The following is a 24132-nucleotide window of genomic DNA, read 5'->3' as shown; positions in this document are numbered from 1 at the left end:
GGAGGAGCTCTTTAGCTGTTTGTACGATGCTGGCTCCTGATCCTGCTGCTTTCTGCCTTGCTGCCATCGCCAGCAATAAACACATGCGTGTGTGCCTGCACACACGTGTATGCACACACACGTGCACATGCGCTTCCTTTTGCAGTATAAAGTCCTCAACAAAGCTGTGTAAAAGCTCAGATCCACCCTGCCTGTACTTCTAGAGTTACTTACACCTTTCTGTAGGAAGCTCCTCATGCCGTAGGTGGAAGACAAAGCAAATTTTGTTCTCCCAGTTCACCACCTCAGCAGTAAATCCCAGCTAACCCTTAGCTGCGTGCAGGTCCTGCCGGTGCCCAGCAGGAAGTCGCACGCTTGCTACTGCTTTTCATGCACCTTCTGCTCCTGTCAAACTCCAGCTTGAAAGCCTGTGCTGCCAGATGCTGAATAAATCATCAGCTCCGTGGGCAGGGTGCTGCCTGCTGAGCCTGCTCTCCGCTCCCTGCCATGGCATTGGTGGTGCAGAGCGTATCCAGCATCTCTCCAGGGGGCTGACTGGAAAGTTTGGGATATTTATGGGTATATTTATATACAGGTTTGAAGTCTGCAGTCTGTGTGCATGCCCTGGGATGAAACTCAGTCCATGTGGTCTTGGTTAAAACAGGTTTTTTTGGGAGTCTTTGGGCTGACATTGGGATCTGCTGAGATTGGGACCTCACCATACGTTGCACTGACACAAACTGCTGAACAGTGGATTGAAGGGGGGTTGAGTTTAGGAAAATCCCAGCCAAACCTCCTCTAGCATTTGTCAGGTTGCTGGTTTGTCTCAAAGCTCCATCCTTGAGGAAAATGACCATAAAACCAGGCTCTGGCAAGCCTTTGAAGAGGTTAGCTTCAATGCCAGGCTGAGAGCAGGTCTTTGTATCACCAACTGTGGTGTGTGCTCCGGCAATGCTGGCTCTGTGCTTGGCATTAGAGATGGCTGTGGTTCAGGTGGAATAAAAATGGATTTTGGTCTTCAATACAAATCCAATACTGATGCAATCACATTTCTTTTGCTTTGCTTAATTGAAGTAAATAACCAAATGCGATGGCAGCTGCTCTTCCAACATCTTTCTTCCTCCCTGCAGTTACTCCTCCTGCCCCATGCCCTCCCTCCCACTGCAGGTCTCCCAGTATGAGCAGAAAATGCCCCTTTTCAGCCCCAGCAGTGCAGCTCTATAGCCCAGTCGGTGCTTAGAGAATTCCCTTGATTTTTTCTCTTGGTTATTAATCCTAGTTTGTACACCAATGATTATTAATAGTGAATTTTCATTGCATTCAGAATTTGCAGGGCTTGCAAGCTTGGAGTAATGTAAAGAGGAAACTTTCCTGGAAGTGCAATACTGTGTCCAGTCCAGCAGATTCCAAAGACAAAACATTTAGGATAAGAAGTGACCTTCTGAGACCTGGGAATATTGGGAAGAATTTGGCAGAATCAGAGTAAGTGTCTGAGAAGAGAGGAGGCAAAGCTGCAATGTGATTCCAATCAAGCTTAATTTTAACAGAGAGCTGTCGGGCACAGGGACCCGTCATCCTCAGATTGCAGTTTTCTCCTCTTCCTCAGAATTACTCCAGCATCAGGAAATAGTTGCTGGGTCAGGGAAGCGGATGGAGATTTAGGTTATGGTTGATGCCAGCCCTGAAGGAGGGGATGCTGGCTCCTGGGATGCTGCTGCGGGACTCCCCCATGGCACAGCTCCAGTCCATGGCTGCTTCCCAGGACGGACTGCAGTAAATAACACGGGAGTAACAAATCTAACATGAGGCAGAGCTGGAATGTGTGCCCTGCAGCGGTGCTGGAGTGGGGGATCACCTGGGGATTCTGCTCTCGGTACTTCTAGATATACTTTCTAATGCTATCTGCTATGAAATACTAGGTGTAACTACAGTATTTCAGGATGTTCCTTCAATCAATGACTCTCCATCCTCTGGGCAGTCTGTCATGCTGGTGCAAGTACGAATGTCTTATGTGTGCTCTGGAAGTACCAGCAGAGTACCCTGCATGCTCAGCAAGTGATGGAGCTCAGCAGGGCAATTCTTTGCACTGTTCTTTGAATCAGAAGTTGCTTTTTTTACAGTTTAAGCAAGCCAACATGATCAACTGAAATGTATTTTTATTATTCTGTGATTTTTGCCATACTGAGGTGACCACCTTTCTATTTCTGCATCTCCCCGTCAGGCAAAGGCCCCCGTGGGTGCACGGGTCGGACTGCGGGCAGCCAGGCTCTCCCCGGCTTTGCTGTGTGCTGCTGCCTGGGGAGGCTGACTTGAAAGGCAGCTTTTTCCATGGCTAAACTGCTTGCTGCAGACCTGGTACTGCCTGATAAGCTTTTTTTTTTGTTTTCAGTATGCATTTTCATAGTTGCTTGGCTTCATCCCCATGCCAGAAAGACTCCAGAAGAGAACACAGCATTTCTGTAATTCCAGTCGCACGGTTGCTATTTTTTCCTGGGGTATTTGTGAAGTACATGGGGGACCTTAGTGTGTCCAAATAGGCACGATGACACTGTCAGGGGGAGCCTCTTATCCTGGCTGTCCAGCCACAGGCGGGGTAAGCAGATCCCCCTGACAGCACTCGGTTACCCATCCCAGCTGGGGTGATGAAATGCACATTTTTCACTGCAGAAAAAGACACCCCGTAGATTGCAGGAGTAATTATTCTTCTCCCCTGAGGACCTAATGAGCGGTTATGCATTTGGCAATAAGTAATGACCCTCTTGCAAATCCTTTTGTTAATTAAATGGGCGCCATTCCAGTATGAAAGTGGTTGTTCAATAGCGTTTGGGATGCGCTCGGAGATCAGGGACTACTTGCCTGGCCAGCAGGGGCCCTGGGAAGTGCAGTGGATCCTTGGCTTGGAAGTGCTTGGCAGTGCTTGGAGATCACTTGAAGACTTGACAGTGCCTTGCATTTAATTTACTAAAAATGACATTACACCGCTCTGAGGTACATCGTGCTCCTGCCTCGAGTGCAAAAATGAAAGTTAAAAAACCTTTGCAGAGGGCTCTGGAAGTTAAAAGAGCAATATTTTTCCCCTTAGTCCAAAGGGAGTGGAGGGAAAAGTGAGGGAGCTAAAGAGTTCCCACAACCCCTGGCTTTTTTCCGCAGCAGAGCGCTCTGCCTGCACCTCTGAGCAAACACAAAACGTTCCCAAAGCCTGCTCTGGCAAGACCTCCTGGTGGAAGAAGTCACCCTGTTCAGGTAAAAAGCAGATTCCAGAAGTCCTGAAATGACGATTTTTTAACTAGTGATGTAGGCTAGTAACTAAGTTGCAGAGGAAGTGCTGATGCAACGGTTTTTGCTGTATCACATTCCCCAAAGAGGAGCCTGGCAGTGTGAAAAAGCAATGATAAAATTAATTGGACTGAAGATCAATTCTTAGTAATCTGCTGCATTTCAGCGAATGACATTGTTCTGGGTGATGTGATGATTCTCCTCAATGACTAATTCCAACAGATGCCTCTCATTATTTTGGGAGTGCTGGTCAATGTGAAGAGTTTTCTCTCCCATGCAGGGAGGGAGGTCTTGTGCCAGTTTTGTTGGAGGTAGCTGATGGGATTCTTAGCCTGTGCCACTCACTTTAATAATTAGAAATGTTGTGGCGGCCGAAAGAGAGAATCTCAGGAGAAGAATTAGAATTCTTTTTTAAAATATACTGTTTGGGAAGGTGATATTTTAATAGTGCTTATTATTCAATATTGGTTTACATAAGATAATCACTGATTGAGACACTCAGCTTTCATTTAGTTTGCTCACAAAAAAGTGCAGGTCCCCACGCTGGCCAGAGAAAGATGCAGCTCAAGAGAAAGCCAAGGGTTCCCAGGTGAGCGGGACGTTTGCTGAAGGGGTATCCGTTGGAAGAAAGTTTTGCAAACAGCGCAGTCTCTGGTAGCTCGCCTTTATTCTGACCCTCTGCCAGCTCATCTCAAAGAGTCAGAAGTTATTGTACGGTAATTAGTCATCCATCTGCTATAGCGCATCCCGGAAAAGGGCAGAATGGAGTTGTGTATTATTCAGCATCCAAGACCGAGACCTTAGCAACATATTTCTTCATATAAGTTAATTTAGAGTTTTAAGCTGTTACAAGTAATGCTTGGGTGATATTTGACGTGTATGAATAACAGAATAATATACATAATTGCCTAAAATCTACTGTTCAATAAGCACAGACAAGTTGGAAGAACATAGCTTGGGCTGAGCTTTATTTGGAATAAATTTATCAGTCAGGTTAACGTGGGAAAAATCTGCCTTTTTTGTATGTGTGGTCTAGAATATGAATATGGCAAAATGGAAAACCACTTGTTTGCCACGAGCTGCCAACCTCAGCGCGTTTCTCTAACTTCTCACCTTCCTTTAACTATTTTATATTTTCATGGTAGAAAAACTGGTTGCAGTTGAAAACGTTTAGTTGTTATTCCATACCTCCTGCAGGGAGGCTGGTTTCTGGCCGGCAGCCGCGGGCTGTGCTCAGGGCAGGTGTTAGGGCTGACATCGCTTCCTTCGGTGCCCCTGGACCAGGCTCTGCCCTGCCACGCTGCCCAGGGAGAGGATGTGCGGGCCCTGATGTTGCTTCCCTTGAAAAACCCTGAAATACAACAGAAGTGAGAAATGTGTTGAGCAACCTGCGGCCACGTGCTGTCTGGTGTCCCTCAGCCTGGCACGAAAACCCCAAATGCCGGGGGATATCGGTGGGCTCCCCGGGACCACACTGCTACTGGGGATGCTCCTTTCCTCTGGGCCTGGGATGCATTGCTCAGTAAGCAGGATACCCGCATCAGGGGCTCCAGCCTCTCCTGGGGAGAAAAAAACCAAGAAAACCTCTTGTACTGTGCAGTGGAGCTTTGTGCAGCTCTAAGCGTTTTAATAATGTTTAATCATGTTCAATGTGTTACAATGCATTAAAATAATGGTTGTTTCTGGAGCCCATTTTGTAAGCCACTGGCTTTCAGTCATCTGAGAAATGAAACAGATAGATAACATGGAAAAATTAAATTACCTGGTTTGGAGTGGGGGGTAGCGCAGCTAATAGGGCGATAGGCAATATTCTGGTGGATGTTTTCCATCTGCAGGGATAAGTGACTGATTAATTGAATTGGGCGCCTGGTGCGTTACATCCTCTTTGTAAGACACAGAAAGCTCTGGGTCTCAGTTTCAGTATTGATTCTTTCATATTATATGTGAAATATTTAAGTGACAATTTATTTAATATTACATAAAGCTGGATAACTATGGCAAAGCTCTTTGGAAGCAGGTGGCTCCCTTGGTGATGGGGGCTGTACCGGGGGGTGCTGTCAGCTCCCGGTGGGTGCTTCTGGTGAATTGGGCGCCTGGTGCGTTACATCCTCTTTGTAAGACACAGAAAGCTCTGGGTCTCAGTTTCAGTATTGATTCTTTCATATTATATGTGAAATATATAAGTGACAATTTATTTAATATTACATAGAGCTGGATAACTATTGCAAAGCTCTTTGGTAGCAGGTGGCTCCCTTGGTGCCTGGGGGCTGTACCGGGGGATGCTGTCAGCTCCCGGTGGATGCTTCTGGTGCAGGCAATGAGCCAATGAGCATCCACAGGGTGCTGGCAAGCGGGCGCCTTGGACATCCAGGGGGATTGAAAATTAGGTGGGAGTTTGTTCATTAATTCCTCGTGAGTGGATCTCCATATGATGTACAGATTGCATACACCATATAGAAATGCATGCAAAAAAAAAAAGGAGGGCTCTGAAGCCAGGTGGGTTTAGGAAGTTGGAACAGGCGAATTTTCTCCTTTGATGCCACTTATTTTTAAACCCCCATTTCTGCAGGGCGACCTGGCGCAGCCGTGGTGAGACTGTAGCTGAGGGTTTCTGCACTGGGGGCTCAGATCCCGCTCGGGCAGAGCAGAAAACCTCGGCAGCACTGCCTGCAGGGAAGCCATCTCACACATGTATAACCCTACTGGCATCTGGCTCAATTCTAATTAGAATTAAGCAAAGCTAGTGTATTTTTCATGCCAGTTTTGACTTGTTTATCGTTTCATCACATCCTGAAGAATCTCTAATCAAACGTGGCAATTACCCCTGCAGAAGAGAAGGGCAGCGTTTACAATTTCACTCAGCATGCCTTCCTGGGCCTGCGACGATGCTGCCTTATTTATACCCTGGCCTTAACACATTGCACGTGTTAGCAGGGCCAGCAGCCTGGCTCTGTTTGCCCGTGCTCTTACGCTCCTGGTTTCGGTCCCTTCTGAGAGGATGGAGCCCTCAGAGCCCAGACAGCAGGCACAGGGCTGGAGCTGATAACAAATCTCATGTGCTATCAGAGGCAGCCCGGGCTGGGCGCTGCAGCCAACCTGGCTGAAAACCTGCCAGAACAATGCGTTTTAACTAAAAAACATTTAATGGGAATTTTGATCAGTCTTCCTCAAGTCCAATTACAAATGCAAATTAAGTTTTTCATGTGAAACCAGTTAAAATATGATGACTTGTTTGCTAGATAAGCGCAATGCTTTTGTTCTGCAGCTCATTTCCTTGCCAAGCTTCCAGCATTGTTATCAAAAATAAATGTTCCTCATGGGTTTAGATACACCCTGAAAGAGCTACAAATCGCTGTGGGGTTCATTACTGCTGTTTCAGACGGGACCACTCCTCAGCTGAACGGGTGAGCATCCCACTGCAGCAGGGCCTCGGCTGTTAATTGAAATTAATACCACGGAAGCCCTTTTGGGAGATGCATCCTAATGCCAGCTCACTCCTAGCCTCTTCTCCCCGCTCTCCTGGGTGGCAGCGCTTGTTATCTCGCCAGGGTCCATATCAGCCCAATTTATGGAGATGTAATGGAACTGCTGCAATCATAAGTAATTAGCCCAGCACGAAACCTGTTTTCAAACAGCTATTGAGATGGAGTGAAATGGCTGAGAGATGCGCACAGGCTGTATTTATAATCAGAGCTTTTATGGCCCAATGAAACTTTTATTGGGACATAACACCAAATTTCTCTGAGTGCGTCGTGCTGTGCTGCGGAAGAATTATTGTGTGGAAGTCTGAAAATCAAGGATTTGTGACAGTATATTAAGATAATTCTTGTGAAGGCCAGTCTTGGAGACTACTACCTAAAACATCTGCGCTGGATTTTGGAAAGGCAGCTGCGGACAGACTGCGGTGGCTGTAGCAAGATCTGGTCTGTCGGATAAAATAAAGAAGGGCATTTTTCGGATGGAAAAGCTCCAAGGGCAGAACTCTGCATTCCCCAGGCCCCGCTTCTGGAGTGGGATCCTGCCGCCATGGCACTGTCGACTGCATTTTTAGTGCTTCCGTGCAGCTTTCTGAAGTTTGGCTGATCCAATCACATTGCCTGCAAAGTCCTGCTGAGCACCCGTCAAAATGTCCAACGTGGTTAAAACTCTATCGTGAACGCTGAAACCATATTTTTAATGTGCCTCTAGCCTGGAAGTGGTGACTTTTTCTGTCCTGCTGCATCTCACTGGTCCCTGGAGCTGCTCTGGCCATGGGTGCAGAGGGCAGGTTCCTTCCCTGTAGGGAGCAGAGGGAAAGCTGCCGGGGTAGAGGCAGCTACAGGGTGATACAGCGGCTGGTACTTAAGGGCTGTGCTGCATTTTACACCCAAGAGCCAGGTTAGGTGCTGGTTTTGCTGGCGTGCAGAGTGCTGGTGGGGTCTCCTCTGCAGACGCCTGGCTGAGGTCCTGTAAGGCAGCGCAGAGAGCTGCTGTCAGCCCGGCCCGGGCGGCCACCGACGGGAAGAGCCTGTGTCTGCAGCACTGGGAAAATGGTTCAGACTTCATATTTAATATTGCATGTAATTATGCAGTGGTGATGCAATGCTGATCATTTGCACTGCCATAGTGAGCAATGATAACCGTAAACTTTTGCTTACGCATAGCATTGCGGTGGTATCGAGAAGAAAAGCTGTTTGAACTGTGTCCCCCTCCAAGAGCTCTGCATGCCTGCTGGCAGCACCTCGAGAAGCATCCACGAGGCTGGTGGGGATGTCAAAATGCGCTGGCCCAAGGGGTGCCTTGGAAGAGACGGGACTCAGACAACCAGAAACCCCCAGCGGGAAAAGCACACGGCTGCTTTGTGCTGTGGAGTAAATGCCCTTTACCTGCCAGGAGCAGCTGTCTGAACGCTGCCCTAGGGTCAGCACAAGCTTCAGCTGAGGGGTGCTGGCACACAGCCCCTGGGAGGCAGGCATGGGGGTGCTCGGGACATCAGGGCTCCTCCGGAGTCACATCCCAGGCAACTTGCTCGGTGGCGCCCTCTATCCCCAGCTTGCAGGAGGTCCCCAGCGCCTGGCAGGGACACCGACCCACCCACAGGCCTTGGCAGAGTCCCTCCATGAGCCCTGGGAGAGGCTTGCGGCTGCACAAGTGTAATCTGGTGTGAGCAGCTGGTGCTCTCGGCGCAGCCCCCAAGTGGACTGGAAAGTATCGTTAACCGTTCACCCACCACTATATGATATATATGCAGATACAGCTTAAACAAAAAATAGCTAAACTGAAAATAATTTTATGCATTGCTAAAAAGGAAGGCTTCTAGCAAAGAAACTTTGCAGAGGGACTCATCTGACATGGGCACTGATGGGTGCTACGTTCGCTGCTGTATTAAGTTGATGTCTTCTCTTAACTCTGAAGAATTTCAGTTAAAGAGCTTAAACTGGCTGAGATGGCATCACTATTGGTGACTTGGATTGCTGGTTAGCATGCAGGGATGTGGGTTTATGTAACTGGCTGCATGTGGTTGGTGTCCAGCTCTCCTCTGTATCGCAATCTGCAGACAAACACCATGGTGTGTCTTCCACAGTGCATAAACCTCTAACTGAAATAAGGTGAAAACGTACCCTAATTATGTTGTGATTCATTGAGAACATCCTGGGGTCGCTGCCCGGCTCACGGCCCCCACGTGTCCTTGCAGATGTGCCAATCCTGCCTCCCTTACAAAGCAAAAATGCGTTATTTGGAGCCTCGGAGCTGGGTAGCTGCCGAGGTCCCTGCAGTGGTGAGGGGGGGTGCAGAGGGTGTATGTGGGGCAGCCTTCCTGGGTGCCCACCTGCTCAGGCATGGAGCCGCAGTTCCTCATCCCAGGGAGGTAACTGGGATGGATTTGTTTTATCAGCACTCAAAATTTAAAAGACAATTTTGTAAAAAATTAAGGTTAAGATTGAGAAATACTCAGATTATTTATGTAAAAGATGAGATTTTATATAGATCAATGAAAATTTCTAGTTTACTTTTTTAGGTAGAAACATAAACTTTGCAACTGGTGATGAAAAAAAAGCATTTTAAAATAATTTTTTTAATAATTTTTAAAATAATTTTTTATTTATAAAAATTTTTATAGTAAAGCCTGAACAGCGCAGGGATGGAGGCAGAGGCAATCTGCTCTACCTTTTAGCCCGTGCTCACCAGCTGGCTTGGCCCCGTTGCTTGTGCAGCGCATATTGTTTAATTAACATATGTGGCTATTGCAAGTACAGACTGCTGCTGAGGTCTGAGCACAAGAAAGGCATGAAATTAAGACTTGCCGTCTTAAAAGATTGACAGAGCCTGCCAGGATTTATATGCAGCATATTGGTATTACCAAAAATACAGGTTTAGCTGGCAATCAGCTTAAAATTAATGAAAATAATAAGATGCTAATTGATATTTGTTCAGTGAAATGCTCTGCTTTGGCAGAATGGCACGGCAGAGTAATTAGTGTAAATAGCCTATGACTGCAGCCATCAGGAAGCAAAGTCTCAAGCCAAACGGCATAAAGTTTCAAAGTTGCTTCACCAGAAGGTAAAATTTAAAAGAAAAAAAAGAAAGAAGCAAACAGTGCGTTCAGCTTGAGCTGTGCCAGAGGGCCGGCTCAGCATCAGCTTGAAATGTTTCATCTAACCCAGACCGAAGGACCTCATTTTATTTTTATATTTTGGGCTGCAGAAGCATCTTTTTCCTGCTTTTTACAGCAAGAGCCATGCTACTGCCCAGCACCCAGGAGCGGAGAGCCCCTGAGCCCCCAGTTTGGCCGGTGCTGCAAGCCCTGCCTGCGGGGAGCACCGGAGAAGGGCTTGTCCATCACCCGCTCAGCTGCACGGCCGCAGCTCCCCTTGGTGCCTCCACAGGGACCAAACCAGGTCTGAATAAAGTGTTTTTTCCTTTTTGGAGGTTTCCATTCTGCTTGCTGCAGCAATGCATGTCATCCTGCCCCTGCAAGGTCCTGGGCAAAGAAACAGACCGTTCAGAGCATTGAAACGTGTATTTGTGTAGGAGCTATAGAACATCTCCTGGCTTCTGCACTCGCCTAGAGCGTCCTGCTTGCTGTAGGTCTGTGTTTGGCTCTTGTCTTTATTTTGAACCCTGGGATGGGTGTAGCAGCTCCTGGGATGGGGACTAATGGGGATCGCAGGAAAAGCAAACCCAGTGTGGTCGTGAGCATCTGTGTTAAAACAGATTTGCTTGATGAAGCATTTTGAGCAAGTTAGTTAATGAGCGATTGTCATCTTCCTCAGGGGGGAAATGCATACGTACGTCTTGGCAAATAGCTGCATCTGTAGCAGTTTGATGGCACTGAAGCAGCACGGAGAGCCTGGCCAGGGGCTCATGGCTGAACCTGAGCTGCCACCGCACTCCAGTATCGTCCTCTGCTGAGGCTGTCACGTGCCTCTTGTTTTATAAGCTCAGGGTTTTCATGATACAAAATTATGTTATTCTAACATTTTAGTCTAGAAGTGATTATCTTGTTCAGGGAAATGAAATAAATCCTGTATTTAAATACATATTTCTTTGGCAGAGACTGTAACCCCTCCAAAGCTAAGCGGCTTGAGTTAATATGCTCTGCGGGATATGCCAGCGCAGAACGTGACTGTCCCTTTCTGTCCCCTCGCCTGGCACCTGAGGGCATGGGCAGCCGTGGCAGCAGGGTCAGTGACCAGGATCTGGGTGACAGTGACCTGGGCACGTCCCCAGGACCAAGTCACACCACTTGGCAGTGCTGGCAGAGCCAGCTGCTGGCTGCAACGGGAACTCTCCAGACACGTATAGAACAATATGTAAAAATACATCTTCTTGAAATATCTGTGCCCAGCAAGAGGATGCTGTATGTCCATCAGAGAGAGAAATAATCCCGGTTTTGTCAATCTGACTTTGGGCTCTGAAATAGCAAAGCTGGGCTCCAAAAGCCGAGTGGGTGCTTAGTCTGCATTGGGCTGGCTGCACTGTCAAGGCAGAGCCCTGTGGGTGCTACCAATGCTCCAGCCACGTCCCCCAGTCCAATGGAGACATGGAGTTTGTCCTGGACAAGGCCCCACCATGGGGCACCTTGGTGTCAGTGACCCCATGGCTTGTGCCCCCAGATGACACACTCTTTTCTGGGTATTTAACAGCGTTTATTTGTGGTATGTAATACTAACTCACTGATTAGATGTCTGGAAACTCTCTCAAAGCTAAATCTTGTGTCTGAGACAGAGCCTTGCAGTGGTTAGGTCAGCTGGTTATTACTTAACTTTCTGACTTCCACCCCACAGATCAGCCCTGCCCTCCCTTCCTCCAAACTTTATGCCAAGGGGTCCGTCTGCCCCAAACCTGTGCCTGAGGGCGAGTCCAAGGGGCCCACTCATGGCTGGGAGTTTGTGGGTCTGCTGTATGACTAACTGTTAAACATCTTTTGGAAAATATCATAAAGTAACTTTCTTTATGCTGATATAATGCTTTCCATCCTCAAAGAAATGTGCTGTATAAACGTTAATGAGCCATTAGATAAACAAACTGCAAAGAGATTGTCAGAAGCTGTTCACCCTGGGTGGTGGGTGGCCTTGGCTGGCTGCCGGCCGCCCACCCAGCTGCTCGCACACTCCCCCTCCTCAGCAGGATGGGTGGGGGAGAGAAAACTGTGGTGTGCCCCCGCTGCAGGGGAGGAAATAAAAAGTTTGTCATCCTGAGTTCAAAAGAGGTTGTCATCGCCACACCAGCACCTCCAGCTTCTCTCTTCTTGCCACTGCTCCTGCTCCACCTTCGCGTGCCTTGAGCAGGAGAGAGTTTGGCAGGTCACTGGGGAGGCTGCGGGGTCTCCAGCCTCGGAGCTATTCACACCCCAATGGGACAGGGTCCTGGGCAGCCTGGCCAATGAGCAGGAGGTGGGTGAGAGGGCCTCCAGAGGTGCCCACACCCTCACCCCAGCCCTCCTGGGAGTCTGAGGGCAGATTTAGGAGTGGGGTGTGGGGAACTCTTGTAGACTATTTCCCACCAGCCTGTGCAGGGCTGGGGAAGGGACAGCGGGTGACCGCAGCCCCAGCCCTCACTCACCCACCCACCTGCTTTGCACTGCCACCCATGCACACCTGATGAGCACCCTCTCCCGTGGGTCTGCACCTAGGACATGCCCAAACCGTTGCTCACCACCCCCCACCGCCTGTCCTCCCCCAGGGCTGCTCTGCTGGGTGGCAGTGATGGGCAGGGGTCCTAGGGGTGACTCCAAACCGCCCCCATCCCTGCCTTGCCCTCCCACCGCTCTGGTGAGCAGCTCACCAGCCCAGGGGTCCCCGGGCTGCCCCTGCTCTCAGCGCCCAAAGCCAGCACCCTGGGAGAGGCGGCACAGGGCGGTGGGCACCAGCGAGCTGCCGGCTCGGAGCCGAGCTCCCTGCTTCGACTGCAGCCCCGACTGCAGCAAGGGACGGGGATGGTTTGGTTCAAAGACTTCGCGCTGCGGTTTATTTGGCTGGCGCTGCTGGGGGGAGAAGGGATTAACCCTGGCACTGCTGCGAACGTGGGTCTGCAGGCGGCGGCTCCGGGTGCCAGAAACACGGGATTAACGTCTTAACTCACTGGCACACTGTAGCAGAGCGATTTTTCTTCCCCTCCCCCCCCCCCCCTTTTTTTCTTAAACAGTATTCTCAAGCTCATAAAGCTAAAGGGAACTTAATTGCAGCATTGTTATCTCTGTGTTGTAGTCAAATCTGTTGGTACTCTGTTGCTACCCAACAGAAAACCAGACTGGAAGAGGCTGGGAAACCCATCTTCATTTGCCTCCTTATGGCTCCATTGCATATGAGCATTTTGACCTCTTGAACCAACACGTAGGATTCAGCTGAGAAGTAGGACTCCACTGTGTTAGGAACTGAAAGTCTGTATAAGGAAAGAACGTCCCTGTCTCCAAGGGCTAGCGTTTGGCGTATGAAAATAAAGAGAACACGTGGGTCTAATGAATAAATTCTGGAAGCTCGAGGAGCTCCATAACGTTTGTGCTTAGTATAGTAAGTATCAGCGATATTATACTGCTCGAACTGATGTATGTTGCTGGTCCTTAGAGGCTGGCGGGCGAGTCGATGGTTCTTCAGCCGGCAAGGCTGCCTGTTCAGCAGTTCGTGGTCCAGCGGGTGCTGGAGCCAGCGCTTGCAGCATGCCTGCCTTGATTTAAAACCGGCAACCAGAAGCAAGCCTGCATCAAGACAGAGCGGCGGCTGCTGCTGACGGTTCATCATGAAGGAACAGCTTTATGTTTCTGAAAGCACCTGACTGGATGGATGCTTTTGTCTAAGCAGCAGCGAATATTGCAAGGGGAGATCTGAGAGCGAGCTGAAATCGGCTCTTGCAATTGCTTTGTCAAGTTCGGGGCTTCTCTCCTCCTGGCATCGCAGGCACGCAGCCCGGCTTTCCTGGTGACCCCCTGCTGCCTCGGCTACTTCTGTGAGTTCAAGGTCGGCAGGTTTCCTCGGCAGCGTTTGGGACCGAGCCCTGCGCTGCTGGGCAGCCTGCAGCCCACGTCAGGGCGGCCGGGGGCTCTGGCTGCCACCTGGACGGTGGCTAAAGGTGTACCGAGGGCGCGATGCAAGTGTCCATCGCCTGCACAGAGCACAACTTGAAGAGTCGAAATGGTGAAGACAGACTCATCAGCAAGCAGAACACCACTACCCCGAACGTAGTGAATGCAGCCCGGGCAAAATTTCGGACAGTGGCTATTATTGCTCGCAGTTTGGGGACATTTACCCCTCAGCACCACATTTCATTAAAAGAATCCACCGCAAAGCAAACAGGCATGAAATATAGGTATGGTCATGGTATCGTTCTTTGTTATGTTGCAGTGCAATAGCTCTTTACTTTGCCTCTAAAGAATTGCCTGCCTGGATGCATCTGATTTTGCAGAGGAGCTCTCTACTAAGGTTATTAATAGATTTTTAAACTTGTGCATAACTGAATAGCATTTGGGTGTTAATGTTTTTGCAGGCATATGTATTTGGGATTTTACACAAAAAACACTTGCCTGGCTAGATTATATACAACATTGTGAATTTACGACAGTGGTGTTAAGATGGTTTCTATTAAGTGCTCAATATAACTTATATTGGTACTAATGAGCAGAAAAATCAATTAGCAAAGCATATTTGAGGCTGGACAGGAAAAGTTCATTTGCAGTATGTTGTATGGAGCGAAAAGAAGCGTCTGCCTTGGGTAACATTTCATCATGGTGATCGCTTACTGACTTTTCACCTGGTTCACGTAGTGAAGATGAGATCGAAGCCAATTTTAGGTGAAGTGTAGAAAAAAAATCATGGGCATTCTTATAAAATGCCTCATGCATCTTGCAGATTTTTATTACTCCTAACCTAGGCAGGAAAAATAATGAACGGCTGTGACTTCAGCCTGAAGTACTCGGTGCGGGCAGCTGATAAGCCTCTCTGTCACGCCTTCAGCTGAAAATGAGAAGGATTTCTATGACTTTGGCGGTTGGCTTTTGCCTGTTCAGGATGTCCCTTTCAGCCACTAACGGGTGACGTTATTGGGACTGGGAGAAGGGAACAGCCTGAGGACACTCTGCACACCTTGCCCGAGGCAGAGCTGCTGCCTCCATGAGCAGCCCTGTGCAGAGCAGCCTGGCGGCTGGCATGAGGGGGTCTCCACGGGCAGGGTGTGGGGAGGGCAGCGAGGGACACAGGGCTCCAGGCAACTTTAGCCGTGCTTGTTCCAAACCCACCAAATAACGGCTGATGCTCCTGTGTAGCCAACCGTACCAGCTCTGGGGGAGTGGCACGGGGTGAGGATGCAGTTTTGCAGTTACGCTGATTTTACGGTCATCGGGACTGATGCAAAGCCAAGCTGGCTTTAGCACTGTTACGTGAAATTCAAGCATGCGTGCAGCTCAGCACAGGGCTTGGTTTAGGCAATTCTGTAGTTATGAAAATTTCAATATTAACTCTCCAGGAACCGCGGGACGTATGGAAGCAGAGTGAATGGGATGCTCAGATGTAATTTGCTGTCAGTTGTCTGAAGGGCTGATAAATAACGCGGAGGCTTTGCATGAGTGGAAGCGTGGCCTTTCTGACTGCTTGTTTATGTCGTTCAGCCATGACCAACTTTTAGCAGGAGCGTTGCACACTCCCGCTGCTTGCTCCTTGGCACAGTGTTGGCAGCAGAAGCGGTCCGGGTGGCACTCCCGTGGCGAACCTGCGGTGAGAGCAGAAGTGCTGATTAATATCTCCCAGCCTGATGGGGTGCTGGGGGGTGGCGTGGTGGGGCAGGCTCAGTGCTCTGGGGGGGCTTCCAGGGGGGTGGCAGCCCCGGATCCCAGGTGCTGAAGGCTGCTGCGGGGAGGGTGGTGTTTGAGGGATGGCAGTGGCTCCTGCCCAAAGAGAGGCAACTCTCAAAATCAGTATAACTTGTCCTTTAATCAGATGCCCGCAGCCTCCTGGTGGAGTAGGGGCTGGTGGAGCGGTGCCAGCTGGGAGCTCTCTGTGAGCCCTCTCCTCTCCTGCAGCCCTGTCCAAGACGTTGCACCTCCCTGCCTCAGTTTCCCCCGTAAGCACATCTGTGGAAGACGTCTCTTTGATCATGTCATTCAGCGACATGATCTGTTACCAAGTTGTGGCTTCTGCTCGTTAGGTTTATGGACGCTGTGTACTAATTGCCAGCAGTTATCTTTGCTGATTTCCCGCGGGCTCCCGGCTCTATCAATGTACCGACACGCTGGGTAATTGCAATTCTTTGCTGCCCACATGACACAAACACTCCTGCAGCCTCCAAAGTTGGGCCTTTGTAAATCCTTTCTGGCTTATTTCTAGATAAGGTTTCAACACCGAGGGCTGAATTCTCCTGTGGTGTTCAGCACAGGCCTGACGGCTCCCCTGGCTTTGGCTGCCTGAGACCTCAGGCATAGCATCTTGTTTGTGACAAGGCTGATGTTCTATCTTTATGACTAATCCCTGTTTCTGCTCCCAAATCTCCATATCTAGAGCTGATTTCTCCCCCAAGAGAAGAAGTGAAGGGGAATTTGGAGGAAGAGCTGAGTAAACCTCCAGGCTCAGCTGTGATGCTGCTGAATTGAGATAACCTTTAGTTAGGGAAGACTCCTACCAACGGCGATGGAGCTGATATTTTGTGTTCATTTCTGGGCCTGGTTCCTCAGTCTGAGGGAAATCCGGTGCCCAGAGAAGCCAAAGGCTTTTTCCAATGGCTGTAACAATAATCCTGTAACATCCTCAGCTCCCTTACATTTGAAGCTGAAGTCCTTCCCAATTAATTTTATGCTTGAATTGTGTCCCTGGTGCTAAGCTATACCATGTGTGCTGCTTAAAATGATATGCTAGCTAAGCTGCCCCTTGTTTTACGCTAAAAATACCGATAGCCACTCCCCCCTTAGACCCTAAGCGATGCTGCCGCCCCCTTGGCAGGGCTGCCCCGCAGCTCCCGCACCACTCCCAGGATGCTTCCCGACCCCGGCGCTGCCTCCCCCGGCTGCCAGGCACTCCTGATGCCAGTGGGATTATGTAAAAGATAGAGACAGCGACTATGCCTGTGACAGGGTTGGGGGCGGGAGAGGAACCAGCTCGGGGACTTTCAGCAAACGACATGTTTCTGGACCTGCTCCAGCTCAGAGACTGAATTGGAATATAAAAGGCAAAGTTTGCAGGAATAAATATGTTCATCGGGGAACATCTGCAAATAGTAGGACTCAGGTGCGTTCTTGCCGTGTTCACGTGAGCAAACCTCTGCTTTTCCTTCACTAAATCTTGTTTCGCTGCTTCCCTGTCAGACTGTGGCATCAGCCAGATGGGACCTCCCCAGACATCACCTCTGCTTTCACCACCGGGGACAGCCTCAGCTGCCTCCCGCGTGCAGAAGGCAAACGGGGAGAGGCACTGTTCCCTTTTATCCTTTTTAATGCTCCAGATCAGTCCCACGGGTGTGCCCACCCAGATGCTCGAGGAGAATATTTGGGATCACTTCAAGTCTTTCCTTGAAAATGATGTAGTTGCAGTGCTTGGCTTGGAAAATTGCAATCTGCCGCACCACTGCTGAAAACAAAGGATGCGTTTTTGCATCCCTCCAATGCGCAGCATGGGAGGAGGGCTGGCAGGCTGGGTCTTCACCTGCTTTGGACCATCAGAAGGTCACAGCCTGGGTTCTTCTCCCTCCTAATTTGCCATATTTTTTTTTAATTTATTGTCAGCCTAATTCAAGTGTCAGTAAAATGGATCCAGCCCTGATCCTGGTATGCAGGGCTATTTGGGATGTGCCACGGCTACCACAAAGAACAACTTCTCAAACTGAGACTTGTACCAGCCTTCCCATGCTCATACTGTCAGCCTTGCCATCATGCACTCAGCAGGGCAAAACTTTGCCCCAGAGCATCCTGGCTCCCAGCAAGCCTGGTCCATGCCCAGGACACGGCAGGGAGCTGAGCCACACAGGGCTCGGGGCTCAGCTTTGGCTCCATTCACTGTGCTGCCAATTCAGGGCCGCCAGCAGTTCAAAAATAGCCCTTGATGAGAGCTCTGCCCGCGCATGGGCACGAGGGACCCAATTTACAAAGCTCAACTATCTTTTGTGTTCATAAATAATTGATGGTGGCAGCTTTAGCCATTAACTCCAGTGCGAGCCTAAACAAAAATTTTTTTAACTGCAAAGGCAAGCTGGTGGAGTCAATAGTCCGTGCTGACCCTGCGGCCAGCATGGAGCCTTGGGCAAGTTGTGGAGAGGCCAAGCACCGGCCCCTGGAGGGGAAACCCATCCCTCCCGCCCGATGTGGGATGCCCAGCCCTGTCTCATGAGCCACTCATGGCCACCATGTCCGTGCCACCGCAATGCTGGGGCTCCTGCCTGCGCCGTGGAGGTCCCTGAGGATGGGTGTTAATAATGGCTAGCAAAGCTGTAAGGAGGCAGCGGCAATTACAGCCCGGTGGGGAGGCGGTCTGCATGGGGACCTGCCCTGCTGCTGCAGGTGCTGTAGGGGAAATGGTGTTTGTTGCAGTTGCCGAGCACTGGATGTGCAAGGATTGCGTGTCGCATTGTGCAAGGATTGCGTGTCGCATTTTGCAAGGTCTGGAGCTGCTTTACCGACCAAAGACCTTTCCTGGTCACCCGGGAGGTGCCAAGCTCTCCCTGGTGCTGATGCTGCAGTGCTCAACTACCTGCTCAGCACCAGCCGCTGCTCTGGAGGGCAAAGCACTGGCATGAACCTGAATGCGCATGAAGGGTCTGGAGGAGACCAAGCTGGCCAGACACGCAGTGCTGCTGCCTGTCCACTCCCTTCTCCTACAGCAATGGGTACATCTCGAAATCGTGGGTGCCTGTGCTTACAGCAAGCCTGGTGCAGGGTGGCCCGGTCAATCTTTTTCTTACTTGGGATTTTTTTCTGGCTCGCTGCCTGGGTGCTGCTGCTTGCCAGGATCCAGGCTGTGGGACGCTCCAGTGTCCCCGGTGGCACTGTGGCAGTGCCCTGGCCACATTCCAGCAGAGGTCATTACATCCTGATGGCGAAAAATTCCTCTGCAGTTTGAAGGCATTTTTCTTCACTGTGTGCCTGAAATTGTGGGTTCTTGTCGAAGCACATTAATAAAGAGCTGCTAATGCATTGCATCGCAGTGGTGGGTGTGTTTCTCCGGTGGCTCCGGTGGGATGTCTCTCTTCCCCCTCCTGGAAAGGTGGCCGCGTGCTTGACTTAGCCAGGGTCAAAGCAGCGCTCCATTGGCTCTACACACCAATTACAGACATTAAAAGGCACAATAAAAATACTATGGCACAAAGAATTCCTCATCCCACTTTTCTACCTAAATAAATATCTGCTGGCAAACATAATTAAAGTATGTAACAAGTATAAAACTCTCAATCCTATGGTTAACTCAACCCTTCCTAGTCCTTGCGGGCTGGCAGGTCCCAGCCCAGAGGGGAGCGATGCTCTGGAGCACCTTCCCTCCCAGGGTCATCCGGGAAGGAAGAAATGCAACCCTGCTCCTGGGAAACATCCCGCAGCCATTCCCCCTCCCTGGAGAGGTTCTTGGCACAGCTGCTGAGCACTTGCAGAGGAGGAGGAACTGCTGCCTGTGGGGGACGGAGCCCTGCAACGACCCAGAGCCATGTCTGAGACGTGTCATTACCATCAGGAAAATGACTTTCACCTCTGTGATCGCCAGCAGTTTCTTCCACTCCTTTGAACATACCCCAGGTGACCCGTGAGCTAGAAGCAAAAATTGCACTGCTTTTATTAAAGTGCAAATTTCTTATGTAGAAGCATGGTATTATTAACGCTAGAATTGCATTATAAAGCACGCTTTGTATGCAGATCCCATGCAACATGCCTGGCTGTACAGCCGGTGTAAGTGTAGGCTTACGGGAGTCAAAAGCAAACTTCCAACCTGCCAGGTTTGGAAAAACACATGGGTCAGTTTGGGCTGCAAGATTAGTTTGGAAACAGAAGATAAATTTCTTTGCAGTATTTCAGGACTTGTGTCTTCTTTTTCCTTGCATCATGCTACAAGCATTAACCGTAATAACTACCTCATATATTTAGGAATCCCTGGTTTATTTAAGTCTTGCTGCAACTACGAGTAGTTTTAAGTACTCACATGCAAATGGAACAATTATTTTGATATAAAATTACATATTATTTCAGTAGCTCTCCACATCAGGTTGATTTTTATGGCTTATTGTCTGATCTTCATTTTATTGCTGTAAATTAAGACCAATCCAGTGAACAGAATGGATTTACACTGAATTCACAATGCATTTTCCCCCAGGACTGTAGCTTAAAATGGCTACAAAGAAGGCAGGAATAACTCAAAGAAGGAGAAAAAGGAACCAGTTGAGTAAACAAAATCTGTGCTGATTTGTGCTGCTCAAATTCCTAGTGGCTCTCCAGGTGTTTGTAGCTGCTAAGTGAGGCTGTGGGTTCAGTGTGGTTTGGATTTTTCTTATCTCATTACATTGATGCAAAAGCCATGTTTAACATTGCGATGTTAAAACCAGCATAGGCAAAGTGAGCTTTAGATTTGAATACACATTTACTTACTGTGTAAACGCAGAAGATATGGTAGTGCGTGGAGTTAGTCAAAGGTATACTCACTCCCTGGCTTTCATGTCATCAGTAAATGACAACTTTGCAGACGTCTCGCTGAGTGTAAGCACTGCAAATGTATCTCCTCTTCTACGTTTCCGATAGAGCAAAATTGTCTTTTTTTTTCAAGCAGACTGCCCAGGTGGTGCCTGCCCCACTGAGCAAGGTTGCTTCCCAGCTCTCCACTGGTGGCTTTGCTGCCGGAGGAGCACTGCCCAGCCTGCTGTGTCTGCAGGCTCTTCCCCACCCTCTGTTCCCCTGGATGCAGCGAAGGGATTTCTTCCGCTCAGGGTTTCTCCTTCTCCCCTCTCTCTGCTGGAGACCCAACCAAGCCAAGAACCTCCTACATCAACTTCAGTTAACTGAAAAATTGATTTTTAGTGTTATTTCCAAGTATTCTAATATTCTTCATAAAAATATTTCTAACTTATTAGGCATTTTGAAAACATCTGTCCACCAGCTTAATTATATATCCTCCAGTGAGGTCTAGCTTATCCACTCTCCCGGGGCAGTGGTGGCTGGTGGTTGTCCCCCTGGCATGAAGCAGCATGTGACAGCTCCCTGGCTCGCGGCGGTGGCTGAAGCAGGTTCCTGACCAACTGGCTGCTAAAACTCACCCTGCTCCGCTCTGCTTGTCCCGAAACATTCCCCGAAGCGTGATATTTTCCATTTAAAAACTGCATGACAACATTAATCTAATGCTTAAATGGATGGAAGAAAAGATGTAATGCAGAAACATTGTCATTTTGAAAACATCTGTCCACCAGCTTAATTATATATCCTCCAGTGAGGTCTAGCTTAGGGAGAAATGCGCAACTGGTTGGGGCGGCGCTGGCTCGTGCGTTAGAGCAGAGTGGGGACTGTTATACAGAGGACTGGTGTCAGCATTTGACGTAATCTCTGCCCAGCTATGCCATGATAGTCCCCAGTTCCCTGGCGAGCGTGGCGTGCAAGCTGTTTCTCATCCCCCAGCGCGGTGTCCTCCGTTCCCCATGGAGCAAGGTCTGGGGATGCCAGGTCACCTGTCCCGGCCTCTGCATCACACTGGGGACAGGAACACTGTACTGTGGTGCTGGTGGCACTCGGGGAGACTGGGGGGGGGGCACATTAATGATGTGCATGACAACATTAATCTAATGTTTAAATGGATGGAAGAAAAGATGTAATGCAGAAACACTGCTAATTTTATTACTTGTGAAGCGCACAGTTTAAGATATTTAAAATGTATTATTTTAGCATGGCTGCTTTGGCAAAATCCAATTTGAATTTTGAGCACACTTATTTTTATTTTAGACTAACATTATAAAACACCATCTGTAGAACATGTTTGTTAAGAAATTAATTCTCAGTAAGGAAAGAAAATGCTCTACATGTGACTCAGTGTGATCCCAGAGGTTAAAGCTGGGGTGACATTTTCCCTGCTACAAGTCAGTGGACATGTCCCCTTTGCCTGGGTTCAGCATGTGTGGAGAAGTGTGGCAGGAGTGGGAAGGCTCCGTGGAGCTGTTTCTACAACTCCTGCTCCAGCAAAACTTCCACGTGTTTCAGTATTTGGAAAATATCCAAGAAACCAAGTTCTGGTGGTGCTTAGTGGTGGGTAGATACCTGATGTAAAGCCAGTGGATAGTTTGGATGGATCTTGCTAATGCACAGAGGGATTTGACTACCATGTCCAGCATCCCACTCCTGTTCTTCGGGGTGGTCCAGGCGATGCTTCCCATCACTCTGCAGGAGTCAGAGCAGTGTTTGGTGGGAGCCTCTGGAGGGGTTCAAAGGTATTTACTCCTGAACAAACCCCTTTTAGAAGTTGATCAGAAGCTGCTCTCTATCCACGTCCTCTGCTGTTGTGCTCACTGTATACCTCTCCGGAGGAGGCGGAGAGGATGAAGGAATACAGCAGCCTCCACGAAAGCAAGGTGGCTCTGGGCGTGTCGGAGAGATCGCAGCCTTTTGGGGCAGGCTGGGCCCTGTCTGCCATCTGCTGGTGGGACACACAGCCCTGTTGTCCTGCAGCGATGCCCCTGCTGTTCCCCCCAGCAGCGTCCCCTGCAGGAGGTGCAACATTGTCCCTTCAGCAAACCAAGACTTGCTCCTCATGGTATCCAAACGTATTAGAAATGTTTCTGAAACTACTTTTGTAGCCCAGTGAAACCTCCTGGTGGGCGGGTGGGAGCGGGGAGCAGTGCCTGATGTCTGAGATGCCTTGCCTGGTGTGGCCGGGTGCTCGGTAAGGGCTCTGCAGGCACCGCGCTAAAGAGTTTTGGGAGCTATTTTCTGGCAAAGCTCTGCCCAGAGAACAAACAGAAATAATCGATGGGACACAGGGCTTGAGAAGCAGAAGCAGCGTATTGAAAAATAAGGCTCTGAAGTTTCCGGAGGCCTTTTGTACATGGCACCGTCCTGTTGCCTTGCCTATAGCAGCTCCCAAAGAGGAAAGCTCATGCATGTTTGATGCCTAGTTTTTGTGTGAAAGTCTACTGCAGGGCCTGCCAGCAGCTTAAATTCATCTGGATGCAATGCATCTGCAGAATCTCAGATTCAATAGATGAGATGGCCTTCTTGCACAGAAAGGGCATGAGAGAGGTGGTAGCTGGGCTGAGGCTGTTAGGATTGCCTGTGCGTACGCCCAGCTTGCACACTGTTTGCGAAGGGGTTGTGTAAGTCATCACAAAAAAATGTGCCCGGTATGTAAACAAGCTGCTTTAGAAATATTCTGGGTATGAAGTTATAAAACTTTTATGGTGTACCTATATTTTCCTGTTGGCATTACATTTGCCAGAAAACCAAGCACTGCCTGGTCACAGCTTCAGCTGCACTGGCTGCGAAACTGTATTGCAACCAATTTCAGAAGTGCTTAAAATCTGTAAAAAATATCCTTTCTCTCTGAAGGGGTAAAAGTCCCACACAGCAATTAAAATAAAAATTCAGGGTTTTTTCACAGTGGTCTCCCTGCCTCAGCCTGCTTATTTTTAGAATAGTTCATGCAAATAGCTTTTACCTAAATATTTATGCAAGAATAAATTGCCCCTCCAAAGTGAAAGGCTCCCCTTCCTGGGCCAACCCCGCTGTGGGATGCTCCTGACTGCAGACGGGGCAGACCTGCTTATGGCTGTGCTGATCGCCCAGCGTTTGTCCAGGGCTGCTAAGATTCCTTCCCGCTCGTTGGTCTTGTGATTTTGTCAGAATTAGCCTCTCCTGCCTGTGGAGAAAATACGTGTTTTCCAGTTTCAGCTTTTTCAATCACTTCAGCTTAGTGACTAATACTTTCCAAGGTGGGTCTACAGATGGGGAAAGAAAAAGCAGTGACGGGGTTTTAAATTTATTATTTTGCCTCTTTCGGTCTGAAATAGTACCGAAATGAGAGAAACTGGCATCTATTATTTATGACCCTATGGGATGTGCTGACTAGTGACAGTATAGTCAGCATCCTACACACAGGTATGATTTGCTTACTGATTTCCTGCATGAATAAAATGCAATCGACCTGGACATCATAACAGGGTCAGGCACATGTTCCAGGTTTGCTGGATCTTTGTCCAACCCTCTGAGATCTGTAGTACCGTGGGGTTGGGTACCACTGAAGGGTGATTGGGGGAAGCAGTAGATTAACCTGTGCACAGATGTGATGGAGTGCTCCCTGGTCCTCTCTTATTTCTGGAAATAACTTGATTCATTCAAATCCTTTAGGAACTGCAAAATTTTTTTTTACAAGGATAACGTAATTCCCTCAGACATTTGAAATTCTGCACTTTAAAAGCATCACTGCAGAATGACAAATACTTTTTCTTTTCCTCTCTTTTGTCCTTGTGTCC

General features: G+C 49.0%; 1 protein-coding gene across 3 annotated transcripts in view; it reads left to right on the top strand.

The window, feature by feature from the left end:
* The window catches only part of KCNAB1 (potassium voltage-gated channel, shaker-related subfamily, beta member 1), a 77249-nt gene that overhangs the window by 11615 nt on the left and 41502 nt on the right, over positions 1–24132 (top strand). Inside the window, exon 1 of one of the 3 annotated variants that reach the window (XM_009333944.1) lies at positions 13820–14040. The exons of the other annotated variants lie outside the window; for them this stretch is intronic. Within the exon in view, the coding sequence (XP_009332219.1) occupies positions 13820–14040 (221 nt within the window). Of the gene's footprint in view, positions 1–13819; positions 14041–24132 lie in introns of those variants that run through there. 3 annotated transcript variants of the gene reach the window in all.

Source organism: Pygoscelis adeliae, unplaced genomic scaffold (assembly GCF_000699105.1).
Source record: "Pygoscelis adeliae isolate BGI_AS28 unplaced genomic scaffold, ASM69910v1 Scaffold241, whole genome shotgun sequence".
Classification (NCBI taxonomy): domain Eukaryota; kingdom Metazoa; phylum Chordata; class Aves; order Sphenisciformes; family Spheniscidae; genus Pygoscelis; species Pygoscelis adeliae.
The sequence above is the reverse complement of the archived record's forward strand: the minus strand, read 5'-3'. Positions and strand labels throughout refer to the sequence as shown.